Source organism: Melampsora larici-populina (genome assembly GCF_000204055.1).
Source record: "Melampsora larici-populina 98AG31 unplaced genomic scaffold MELLAscaffold_103, whole genome shotgun sequence".
Classification (NCBI taxonomy): domain Eukaryota; kingdom Fungi; phylum Basidiomycota; class Pucciniomycetes; order Pucciniales; family Melampsoraceae; genus Melampsora; species Melampsora laricis-populina.
The window spans coordinates 3,719-16,317 of NW_006768867.1; the positions used below are offsets into that span (position 1 = coordinate 3,719).

At 37.6% G+C, this 12,599-nt stretch overlaps 2 protein-coding genes across 2 annotated transcripts; both read right to left on the reverse strand.

Moving 5' to 3' along the window:
- Positions 1 to 3,936: 3,936 nt before the first annotated feature.
- On the reverse strand, positions 3,937 to 5,565 carry MELLADRAFT_84142 (uncharacterized protein; the record flags this gene model as incomplete). Its single annotated transcript, XM_007418730.1, has 5 exons — positions 3,937 to 4,106; positions 4,204 to 4,310; positions 4,466 to 5,101; positions 5,211 to 5,364; positions 5,472 to 5,565. The coding sequence occupies 5 exons, from the start codon at positions 5,563 to 5,565 to the stop codon at positions 3,937 to 3,939; spliced, it is 1,161 nt and encodes a 386-aa protein (XP_007418792.1).
- A 968-nt stretch (positions 5,566 to 6,533) lies between these two features.
- MELLADRAFT_84143 (uncharacterized protein) lies at positions 6,534 to 7,796 on the reverse strand (the record flags this gene model as incomplete). The annotated part of the gene is made up of 2 exons (XM_007418731.1): positions 6,534 to 6,546; positions 6,637 to 7,796. The coding sequence occupies 2 exons, from the start codon at positions 7,794 to 7,796 to the stop codon at positions 6,534 to 6,536; spliced, it is 1,173 nt and encodes a 390-aa protein (XP_007418793.1).
- Between the last annotated feature and the right edge of the window lie 4,803 nt (positions 7,797 to 12,599).

Sequence of the window (12,599 nt, forward strand, 5' to 3'; positions counted from 1 at the left end):
GACGGTTTTGTTGGTTTTCAAATGTCTCAATCATTGTGTTGGTGTTATATATTATCAAAGGAAGGATTTGGGTGTTGGTTTTGCCCTTTTTCTTGATCATTTACAACATTATCATTTTTTTTCTCATCATAAACTTATTTTAATAGTCCCTGGTCACTTAAATACACCCTTTGTTACAGCTATAAAGAGAGATTTACTGTAGCGTTGTAGTGTTTGTGACACTATGAAGTCTTTGGGAATAATATCAGAAGAATATTGTGACTTTTTCTCTTACTTATCAGGTTGGAATAACACTATAAGTGTTGAGAGTCAATTAAGACTGCTATTTCATTTGAAACTCATGCTTTTTTGTCCTTTGAAAGTTGATTAAGATACTTTTCTCTTTTGATCCTTATCAATACTCAATTCAACAGAGACCCCCTTTCTGGTTGTCTTGTTTTAGGAGGGCAGTCTTCAGGCATCTTCTACTAGTCCCTTATTGGTACATTTTACCCTTCACACTCTGTATAACCCTTGTTGGGTTATAAGTTCTACAACATTTCAAATTTGGTCTACCTTTCCATTTCAGACGCCAATTGCAATCAGATTAGCAACCAAGGTTTTTTTCTTGTGGTGCCTCACTTAGTTTCAGTGAGGCACAGGGTCTTTCATTATTATATTGTGAGTGAATAATGAAGGTCTTTGGACTAGTCAGGAAGCCTTGCATTGCATAGTAAGGACATGGAAAGTTCCAGAAAAGGAACTTTTTATTTCCTTACTTTTGCTAGACACCACAGAGGTGTGACAATGTTGTTGTCTAACATATAAACTTATGACCTTTTAAAAGTGATTCATGTTGAACTTCCGTCCATTTTTTCTTGTCCGGTTCAACTTTGTGAGCTTCAATCACAGCAAAGAGCTATGGATTTTGAAACTAATTTGCTGTGAAGGGTTGTTGGTGTGGTATAGCATATATGATATATATATATATATGTACATGGAGCCCAATTGTAATTCATCCTCCTCAGTCTTAAGCTTTGGCTCTTTGATGCATCAAGTGTAGGTAGTTTCTGAATGAGATCTCATTGGAACAAGAAATGCAGACTTTAAGGAATCTAGATTGTCTTTACAATTCTCACTTTGATTTTTTTCAGAATTTTGAAAAAGGCATCAAATGTGATGGGGGCATAGAGCAAGATGAAGGATTGAAAAGACACACAAACATTTCCAACCCCATCTCAATCCAGAGCTTCATTGCTCACTTCCTTGCCTGTCACCACACCACACCAGCCCTCTCATAACTTCCTCTTCTTGGCAATCCTATCTCCTTAGGCCAGTTTCTCTTGATCATTTTAACCTTGACTTGTATTGTCTATGTATCTTGATTTCAACTTTGCTACAATTCAGTTTTAATTTATCTGATTCCTTTGCTTTAGATGTTTTTACACACATTGAATAGAATTCAACAAAAGTAAATAATACAATACTTTGAGATAAGATAAAGACTAAAGTCAAGAGATTGAAGTTGAATTATGATGAGATGAAGTTCTATCCAGGATTGCAATAAGGATCAAAAATTCCAATAGACAATCTTTCTTCATTATTTTGACTTTTTCTCTGTTTTTCAATGTATTGAAATGTGTAACTTGATGATAGGTAGTGATCTTAAAAAAACTTAAAATTAATATTCTATTACTCTCATTTCCTTTCTGGATTGCTTGATTGCTTGATCAATTGATTGACGAGGTCACAGCCGAGAAAAACTGTTATAGTAGTTCTTAGAGTGCCTAAAGAGGCTCTAGCATAGATATTGTCAATGAGTGTGAGTTGTTCAATGAAGAACACTGAGGGTTCTTTTGGGAGCCATGCCATTGCACCATATTTGGTGGGTGGATAGATTGTGGTTTTCATGATTATCTTGATGATTTTCAGTGGGATTCCACATCCCATTTTTGACAGGCCTGCAAGGAATCCTGCTCACGGATGTCCTTTTGTAAGCATATCAAGTTGTTGTTGCTTGAAGGCGAGTTTCTTGTCTCTTTTGACCCCAAGCCACTTGACAAAAGGGGATGGTTTGATGTGCTTCCTATTGGCATAGTCAACTGTGGGGATCACTTCATGTGTTTGTAAGCTGAAAAGGACCCAAAAGCTCTTTTTTATGTCAAAGATGGCACTATGATCCTTCACCCACCGCTGTTGTTGAAACAAAAGGGTTCACATCTGGGAACCAAGCTATTGAGTGTCAATAGCTGAGGATAGTAACACAACATTGTTGATGAAACCTAACACTGTTGCTGTTGGTATATTGTCAGTTATCTCCAGAAGCAATGAATTATAAAGAAGATAGAGTAGAGGAGATAACAGCAAGCCATGGTCAAGTGAACATGATTGGGATTCAAAGCCATTAAAGGTGAGGACTGTAGATCTTGAGGTGATAAAATCACATATGATATTAAGTGTCTGTCACCATGTCTGTGTGGTGTTTGCCCCTCAACAAGCGCACACAAGTCACCTTTGTGCCTCAAAGGCCGTCCATGTGCACTCATTTTCAAGAGACTGCCACAAGGTCACGGTGTGTGTATCAATCACTTTCTTTCCTAGGGTGGCCAGGAGACATGGGTGGTGTATAGACAGCAATGCAGATTTGGAGTCTGCAAACAAAGCACCTACAACCCCAAACTTGTCCATCACTGCACAGTTGAGCTCATTAGATCAAAACATCTCAAAATTGGTGATGTTGTATCTCTTGAGGAAATCTTGAGTTTGTTGATCTTCTGGCTTGATTGAACAAAACTCAAGGTAATTGTTCAAGGATGGGGTTGTTGCTTGTTTTTTTCCCAAAGAAAAAAGACCATTGCCAAGTTAGGGCACTTGAGAACGTGATGAATCTGCAGATGGTGCAGCCAACACCTGACCATTCCTTCAAGGGTGGATCAGCCCTCACACAAATTCAAGTCCTCTGGGAGGACTTGTGTCTGTGACTCCTGGAACCTTATTTGCCTACGTCAAGGTAATCAAAACAAAGCCAATACATTGAATCTTTAAAACATTATCTGGAGAAACAGATGGACTTACAATATCAATTGATCATAAGTCAATTGTGGAATGGCCTAGATGCATTGACATGGTAGGGCTTCTTGGGTTGGCCACTCCTATACATTCCCTAGCACCAATTCTTGCTATACATATTCACAAGCTGGGCTTGTATACCCTCCACAGCTGGATCAACCTCGATGCCCTAGCTCGAGAGATTAGTTAGTATCAAACTTCCAAGTTCAATGTAATGTAAAGAAAAAGACACTTCTTACATCCATCTTGAGTCCATTCCGTCAAGCAGGATCCAATGCTGCCAGATTGGTATGTACCATAGCTTTATCAAATCTGAGTGCCTTTTTATTGTCAAATTTAGATATGAGTCAAAAGCTTATAATGCAGAAAAGTCAAAAGGAAAGAAACAATGACTTGCCTTTGAATTGGTGCGAGCTGTTTTTTCGTGGGTCCTCCATCAAGACACAGAACCCGATCTCTTTACCTTCCTTGGTTTTCGCCATCTCCTTGAAAGTTGTGAATCAAAAAGGTTTGAAAAAAATGCTCGTCACCTTCTTTATACGCTTACGTATGACTTTCCTTCTCAACCGAATATAAACTTGATTGATAAAACTATCAATGCTGAATTCTATTGATGCGCATCTTCTTGATAACACCTTGACCTTGATCAAGAAAAACTATAGATGATCGATATCTCTGAACAGCGTTTCATTTCATTTCATCTCAAAAAAGTAACTTCAAACACTACCTATTGGTATTTTCTTATATACTGTCTAATCCTGTTAAAATGCTTCATCCGAACAAATTATAGTGTTACATAACCAACCCATTCCCTACCACAAGAATTCCTCACAAACCTATAACTCGACAATACAGCAATGTATTTTTGGTTTGATCGAGTTTTAAATTTCATGTCAAACTGAATGTCGAATCTTTCTTACCTACTTGAATCCACAACAATTGTCTACCAACAGCTACAGCCAAAACATCATGATTACTGATCATCGGTTGCCATTCAATATCATGAACTCTTGATCGAGATTGAATGATTTCATCAGGTAATTGTACGGTTCTAGGTGCTATTGAATAATTTGATCAAGAATCAAACCAGTTTGATGGTCAGATCCAAACCAAACCAACCAAAAAAACAGATTGATATCTTAGAATTAGACTTACATTGTGGAAAAGATGTAAAATAAATTTGAATGGCTCCGATTCCAGAAGTGAAAGAGTTGGGAGAAGAACTTGAAAGAGCAAATAATCTAGAATTGGTTGGGCACCATCTAATCCCCCCAAAATCAAAACAAAAGATCAAGTGGGGTTTTAATTAAATTCTTAAAATCATCTTTGGATTGAAATCAATTTAAAAATATTCAAGCTTTTCTCTTTTTTTATAAAAGAAATCTCAAAGTAAAGTGAAGGTGAAAAGGGTACTCACTTGAATACATCCGGTATCACATCCTGAGAACCAGTTTCACCCGTTGCCATTGGATTTCCAGCTTTAGTAGACCTTAAATCCCAAACAGACCAACGATTACCATTAATAGCACCAAAGACATCTACTTCATCTAATTTCCATTCAGCCATACCAAACCTTTGAGAAAACAAATGAGTCGAATTAAGTTTTCGAATCAATGATCTAGGTTCGATTAAACTCAAAAGAATCGGTTGATTAGGTTTAGTCCAATCTATGATTTTGATTGTTCCAGTTAAATCATATACCATCAATCTACTTGATGAATTCGGATGAAAACTGATGGAAATCGGTGTAAAACGTAATGGACCTAATAAAGTAGGAGATGGAATATGATGGGTATCTTCTTCTTCTTCTCCTGTTCCTGAAGGATTGGTTTCTATGTTCCATATCAAAATACAATTATCTGATCCTGATGACGCGATTATATTTGAATAACCCGAAACTGAACACCAAGCTATTGATGTTATCCTTCCTGAATGACCTGTATAACCTTGACCAAAGACTTTAATTGAAGTCTTTGATTTGGTTTGATGATTCCTAGGGTTTGATTGAGATTTGATTAATCGTAAACTTTGATCTTCACATGCAATCAACAATCTATATATATGTATACAAATGCCAAAGAAAAATAAATCATTCAAAATTAGAGTCTCGTTTTTATTTGGATTTGGATTTTCATTTCAGAGATGGATAGAAAATTACTGACTCATATTTCAAAATTTCAACATTGTCTTCTGTAGTAATAGAAGAACAAGGACCCCAAGCAATATGTTGAATCCGATTACCAATTCTAAAAACTTCAATGACAGTAGAACTATAATCTTCTTTTACCCTTAAAATTTGTAATGTATTCGTTGTACCTAAATCGATTCATAAATACCAAAAGATATAAAAAATGATTTCGAAAAGGTTAGTTAAATCGAAAAAGAAATAAAGAAATCATAAAGAGAGAGAGAGAGGAACTAACCTACTGCTAATAAGTTGTGAATCGTATTTGAAAATTTAATTTTATAAACTTCTTCTATACCAAAGTTTTCTTTACCGATCAAGATATCCGACATTATGATGGATTGACTTGAATAGCTCAGTAGGCTCAGTAGGATTCCATTGAGGTGAGTTCAAAGCGAAACTCAAGAATCCAAAAATAGCAAGCGAAGGGATGAGATGGTTTTCTAAACCCATACCTAAACCAAATCAAAACCCATAAACAAAGCTCACTCCTCCAAAAACGAGTCAAGTTCAAATATGCACACAGACAATCTCTCATCTCATTTCAAATGATCTCAATCCAAACCATCGATATATTACTTATAACAGATATTTTTATTTTTCAAAGATTGTAACCCACAAAAGAACAAAAACAATTCATCACTCAATCTGATACAAGAACTCAAAACGAAATCAAACGAAACACTTCTAGGACGCACAGCTATACAAGATATACAGATCGATAAAGAAGAAAACGAAAAAGAAAAAGAATAAGGAAAAGAAAAGATGTAGGAGAATACTTCAAAAGTAACTGAAAAACGAACAGGTTTCAAGATAAAGATCAGATGATAAAAGTGATAAAACAAAAAAAAGACTAAAAACGAAAAGTCCAAAACAAAACTAAAAGAAAGAGATGTAAAGAAGAAGAAGAAAAAAGAAAAGTAAAAGAAAATTTAATTTTGATCTGTTGAATGGAAAACAAAAAGTCTTGTTGGTTTTATTGATTTGAAGGATTTGAATTTGATTGAATCTATCATAAATAATATCAAAAAAGTAAAGTAAGTATAAATTTAATAAGAAGTGTAAAGAATTGATGATTTTTTTTGGTTGTTTTTTTCTTCTTTTTTTTCTGGATGTTTTGAAGGGAAAAATGAAACTTTGAAAAATAGATTGGTCTTTGGGTAGAATGATGATGATCTAAAGATAATTAAATAGCTTTAAAGAATTATATCGTAGATGTTCCTTTAGTTTTACAAACTTGAGAAGTGGTGAAAAACACACACACACCACACGCACTCGATAAAGAATTTCAAGCAAAGATTCAATCTTCTTGACTATAAGAAAACAGAAGGGATAAATTTTATTAGTAAAAGATTGTGTCAAAATCAAATCAAGAATGAAAATTGAGATCACTAGTGACTCACGAATCGAAATCAAAAAAAGAACTATTCTCAATCCAATTGATCACTGAATCATACTTAGATCGATCATCCCTTAAACTTTTCTTTTTTCTTAAACTTACATTCTCATTTGTAAGGGTTTCTTGATGTTGTCGTTGATGTTGTTTTTGACTTGAAGTTGAAGTTGATGTCGAATTTGAATGTTGATGTTGATGTTGATTTAAATTAGAATTGAATTTAGGTGATAAAGGTGTGATTGGGATTTCATCTTGAGCAGTTGCAGTTAAAAAACTTGATTCTTCACTACAAGATTTAAATGATTGAGATCTAGAGAAATTCGAACCCGTCTCGATTTCTGAATCGACTTCATTTTCATTCATCAAATCAGTTTGTTCTTTTTCAGTTAAATCCTTTACATCAAATTGATTTGATGATTGTTGAAAGCTTTCAACGTGAATCGGATTAGGTGAAGCCTTTGCAAATGCAATCGTAGGAATATCTTCTCTAAGATTTCTTTCAGATTGAGTTGATTGAAATGAATTAGGTTGATCTTCATGAGTTTGTGTTGTTAAAGAAGACGAGATCGAACGTCTTAATTTAGGACCATTGAGAGCAGCAAACCCACCAGTAGATTGACGACGAGCAGAAGGTAAAAGAAGTGAACTGTAAGGTGAACTAAAAGTAGTAGCTTCTGGAATAGTAAAACATGAACTACTAGCAGAAATTGAAGAACCAGAAGAAATCAAACGACTTGATCCAGCATGATCTTGTGGAGGTGATCTAATTCTTGAAGTTTGTGATGAGTTTCTTTTTCCTGGTAAAGATGAACTTGTTGAACGATTTAAGTGTTCATGTAATGGAGTATAAGGAGATTTAAACGTATTGTATTCAAGACTAGTAAAAGATGATCTAGAAGTTGAAGAAGAAGCTATAGATCGAGTATCTGATGAAACCCGCCTTTCACTTTTCCACGTAGGTGATAATAATGGAGCTGGTGTGGGTGTGATGGTTGTATGATAGATATATTGTTTTTGTAAGTTTAATGCTTTGGGTTTAGATTGTCTTGAAGAGACTGAAGGATTTGTCATATCTGATTCTTCATCTGAATCTGGCGTAAAATCAAGAAAAGAACAACTAGCTGGTAATAAAGAACTATCGGTGATTCGAGGTTGATAATTAGACATTTTTATAAAATTGTTGCTAAGAGATCAGGTTATCAAGGTAAGTTTGTTGTTGTAACAGATGGATGGATTGTCAAAGGATCAAAGGACTTTTAAAAGAAGTAGGAAACAGCGGAGTTTTGTGTTCTTGTTCTTGTTCTTGTTCTTGTTCGAAGTTTATAGTTTCGGAAAAACTTATGGTGAGCTTCAGTCAGGTTCGATTGTGTTGTACCTAGCTTTTAGTAATTCAGGGAATTTCTTTCAAAGTGGTCAAGTTCAAAACCGTCCCTGGAGCCAGCATGAGCCAGGCATTTAAACAATCGTAAAGGTGATTCAACTCATCATACACAACATTGCGCATCAGCAAGTCATGATTTAGACCGAGATGATACATCACTCTAAGCCCTCATCATCATATCCTCCGCTATGACTTGAATTAGATGTTCTGTGAATTCCATTCGCTTGGACCAAAAACTAAGGCCAAGGCTTTTCTCATACAGGCACAACTTTATTTACCCTCCCCTCCGGTCTCACACCACAACCGGGAGATCAGATGAGTTGAAATGTTGAGATCAAAAATGATCAAGATATAGAAGAGCTAAGAGGTCTGATTCAATCCATTGGAAACCTTTCATGATGTCTGATCGGTGACTTTGAATGCGGCAAGGGCTAATGTTGGGCTTAAACTAAGCCTCCTCTCGCGCGGGGCGGTGGTCAAACGGGTCAAACTTACGCTCAGGTATCGAATTCTTTGAAAGTGTGGACCGAGAAGTAAGACCTAGTAACTAGACGCCTCAAAGCATGTTTCGGCTTTCATTTAACTTTAATTTTTTCAAAGACAAATACGGAGTTCAAAAAACGAACTGACGATGAATTCTGTTATGTGTATCTTGAATCCTGAAAATGAATATTCTCAATTATGTATCAAACAATTAAAAGATCACAAAAATCCTCAAAAATCAAAGGAGAATGTGGACATTGGTGGAGCCTCATCTGAATATGATTGAATTGCCAACATCAAATGACCTTTTCATATGAAGGCTTTTGCGCCGCTGATAATCAACAAATCAACCAGCAATGAATTGCTAGGTAGGAAACTATATACTTACCAAGTAGCACCGTGTAAGTTTTCTGGTAGCACCGTGCACATCAACGTGCACACACCAAAAACAATTCATAGAGGGATGATAGATGCTTTGAAGAGGTCTTTGCATCCAAAGACCCATTGCCTTTGTCCAGGTGCTCAGAAAGCAAGGTCAACAAAGGGGTGCTGAGATTCTCACTGAAGTTCAACAAAACTACAGAAACCTTTGTTTGTTTATTTTTTCAAATCCCTTCGTGTGCACATCAACATGCTACCGGGAATTGTACACGGTGTAGGCATCCTGGCATATCTTACATGTGCAAGAATCTTTGTTCCCTTGTAACCTTCAAGGGCGGTCTGATAATCACCTTCTGTTTTACTTACATATTGTGGGGATCTCCAATTTTCACCTCATCAGCACATAGTTGTAGTTTAGAATGAAGGAGTAGTACCCACTGAGTCAATCAGTTCACATCAAAGGTCCAGAATTGCGCGGGTAGGTTCTCCACTTTCACAAGGAGGTTTAACACCAGTCAAGAGCTAAGAAATGGTGTGAGTAAGATGATGTGATGAAATGGCAAATAGGAACAAAATAAAGTAAAAGTGACTCACTACCAGATGTGTTTTCTCTTGCATGTTTAGCCTTGTCTTTGATGTATGTAGCCAGCAACATTCTGTAACTTCAATTAAAACAAGAATTCAAGCTCAACCTCTTAGGAAAGCTTGTTTCAAATTCCATGTCATCTTAATATTATTGCGCGGTCTTTGGTGTTGTTTTGCCGACATGAGACACTCAAAATTGATAATATTGATTACATTAGCCGTGTTCAAACCAAACCCGGTTGCACAAAAACCCGGTACACCCAGTTGACTTTTTGGCTGGAAGCTGTCAAGAGCTGTCACTAGATACACAAAGTTACCACCAAAAACACAACTGGGTGTACTGGGTTCTTGAGTCGCCCGGGTTTGGTTTGAACACGGCTATTGCAGCTATGGACTATCAAAACCATAATGTTTTCATATTAATTGGTTCCAAAAAAGGTATGAGAAAAAATGATAAGACTGATATGTATATGAAATATGACTTCAGTCTCTTCAGTTCAACAAACATTTTCACCATCAACTGAAGTTAACAAAATCAAGTGGTGATGAAAAACTCTTTGAAAATTGTATGTAAGAAAGACTGTTTCAAAACTAGAAATTTCTTCCTGGGTTTACATATTAGCCTTCTAAGAGAGATCCCAAAGTACTTGACTTTGTACTATGAATGGATCATCAGGTTCATCTGTTCATAGCTGTTCATCTGTTCACCGTGGCATTGAAAATTAAAAGATATGCTTTGAAACAATCTTTAGACTTAAGCCTTAAGTTCGGGTCTTAAAACCATAAACTTAAACCTCACAAACAACCCGTGTTTCCAATAGGGCTGTGACCTGACCCCGAGCCCGCCCGGCCGACCTTGCCCGACGCTATCATCAAGCTAGACAGTACGTGCCCCGAGACACTGAAACCTTACTTGATGATAGAGGCAAAAGCCCTGCGGGCACCTCGGCCGCCCGGAATGCCCGGTATCCCAACCCTTTTCCCACTGCATATTGACTTCCAGAGTTGACAGGAAGTCACTTGACATTGAGTTGATACCCCCTTTTTTTAAGCTTCAAGCCTTCCGATCACCACCTTACCCCACCTTTCCTCCTATCTCACATCAAACTGTACTTCGCTTAAATTGTAAGTGTCAATTTTATATCAGTTTCTCATTATTATATTGATTTTAAAGTTCCTACCCTCCGTCATCGGCTTCTTCTTACCTTTTGATCCTATTTATAATGTGTAGTTAATCAATTGCAAGATGCCCAATACCCCAACCACTCGCTTATTGACTCAAGTCCTCCGTTGATCAGCAGCATCTGCTGTTTCCAATTCGATGTCCAGCACTCCTGCAAGTAGTTCTGCTCCGTCTGACTCAATCTCCAAAGTTGGTACGGAAACCACCACGACTGGACAATCTTCTTGGGTTTGGCAATATTTCACCCAAGAAGAAACCGAAGGAATGATCAAAAATGTCTGTGGAGCCAAAGCCGGTTTTGTCGACAGCTGTCTTTCTACTCAAGATGATCCGGACTTGCCCATCGTGCTTTGCAACAAAAAGCTTGCAGTGAACAAGCACGCCAGTACTAAGTCCATGATCCGCCACCTCTCTCAATGCCATCACATCAAACCACCTGTGAACACCGAGCAACATACACTATCAGCCTACTTCATAGACGGAAAGCTTGGTGAAGTAAGTTGTGCGACTTCTCTTCAATAAGATTTTCAGTCACTAATCATGAAATTATTAATCTTTCTTTTAGGTACGTCCCCTCAACCGAGTGAACCTCAAAGATGCTTTGATCCGTCTAGTGGTCAATCAAGAACTTCCGATTTATCTGGTCGATGCAAAAGAGTTTTGAGAACTCCTCACAATGCTTAACCCGAGTTCTGTGTCTATCCTTTCTAAACGCACCTGCGTCACCGATGGGATTCTCGCCAACTATTGAGCCAGCCGAGACGCCATCGCCAGACTCCTCTCGAGTGTCAGACACATCAGTGTCACTTGCGACGGATGGACTTTGCTGAGTAACGTGGCGATGTTGGGGGTAACAGCTCATTGGATCTCTCATGATTTTGAAATGCATGGTGTCACTTTAGCTTTAAAGCCAATCAAGGGACCTCACACTGGATCTAACCTTGCTAGCCTTCTCATTCACATTCTGGACTTGTTCAACATAACAGATCAGCTTTACTGCATTACAGCTGACAATGCATCGAACAATACCACCATGGGTCAAGTTCTCTCTGCTAAGATACCCCACTTCAATTCTTCCAAGCATCTGCATGGCTGTGTTGCACATGTTGTTAAGCTTGTGGCCAAAGCTGGGATGGCCGTATTCGATCGCAAGACCACTCCTCCGCCAGTGAATGCTCTTGATCCTCTTATACCTCAGCCCAACTCATCTGTGCCTCTTTTCATTGAACCAACACCTCATTCCAATGTCACCAGTATCCTCACTCAAATTTGTGCATTCCATAAGAAAATCAAACATAGTCCCCAGCTGAAAGCAGCCCTAGACAACAATATTGCAGGCAATCAATCTTTGGAACGCAAGGTGGGATTAGTACATGAAGTCTCCACACAATGGTCTTCCACTCATGATTGCCTCAAACGATTCTACAAACTTTGTTGACCCATCTGTTATACATGCAAGGGTAATCCAGCACTTGAAGAATACTCACTCACCAACTCTGAAATGGAACTTGTTGGTACTATTGTCAAATTTTTAGCCCCTCTAGCTACAACTATCAGTGAGATTGAGGGTTACCAGTACCCCACTTTCTCCCGAGTTATGCCTGATTATCAATGGTTGGTTGAACGCCTTGAAAAAGTAAGTGGTCTCTGTACATTTGCTAGTTCTTTAGACTATGAACTGATATACTTTATATTTCATATAGGCCTGGCATGACTCTGCTTGTAAGGAATTAAAGGTGTCCATCATGCCCATGATGAAGAAGATTGTACAATATCAAGAGGCGGCTCAGAAAAAAGCGGTGTACCTATGTGCTGCAATCTGAGATCCTCGTCTCAAACTCATGGCGGTCAAAGGCCCTACTCTTGAATCTTTAGGATGGGGACCTGAAGACTTGACTGAGTATTTTACTGAACGAGCCTCAAAATTTGTCCTCGCTCCCGACCCCAATATTGAAAT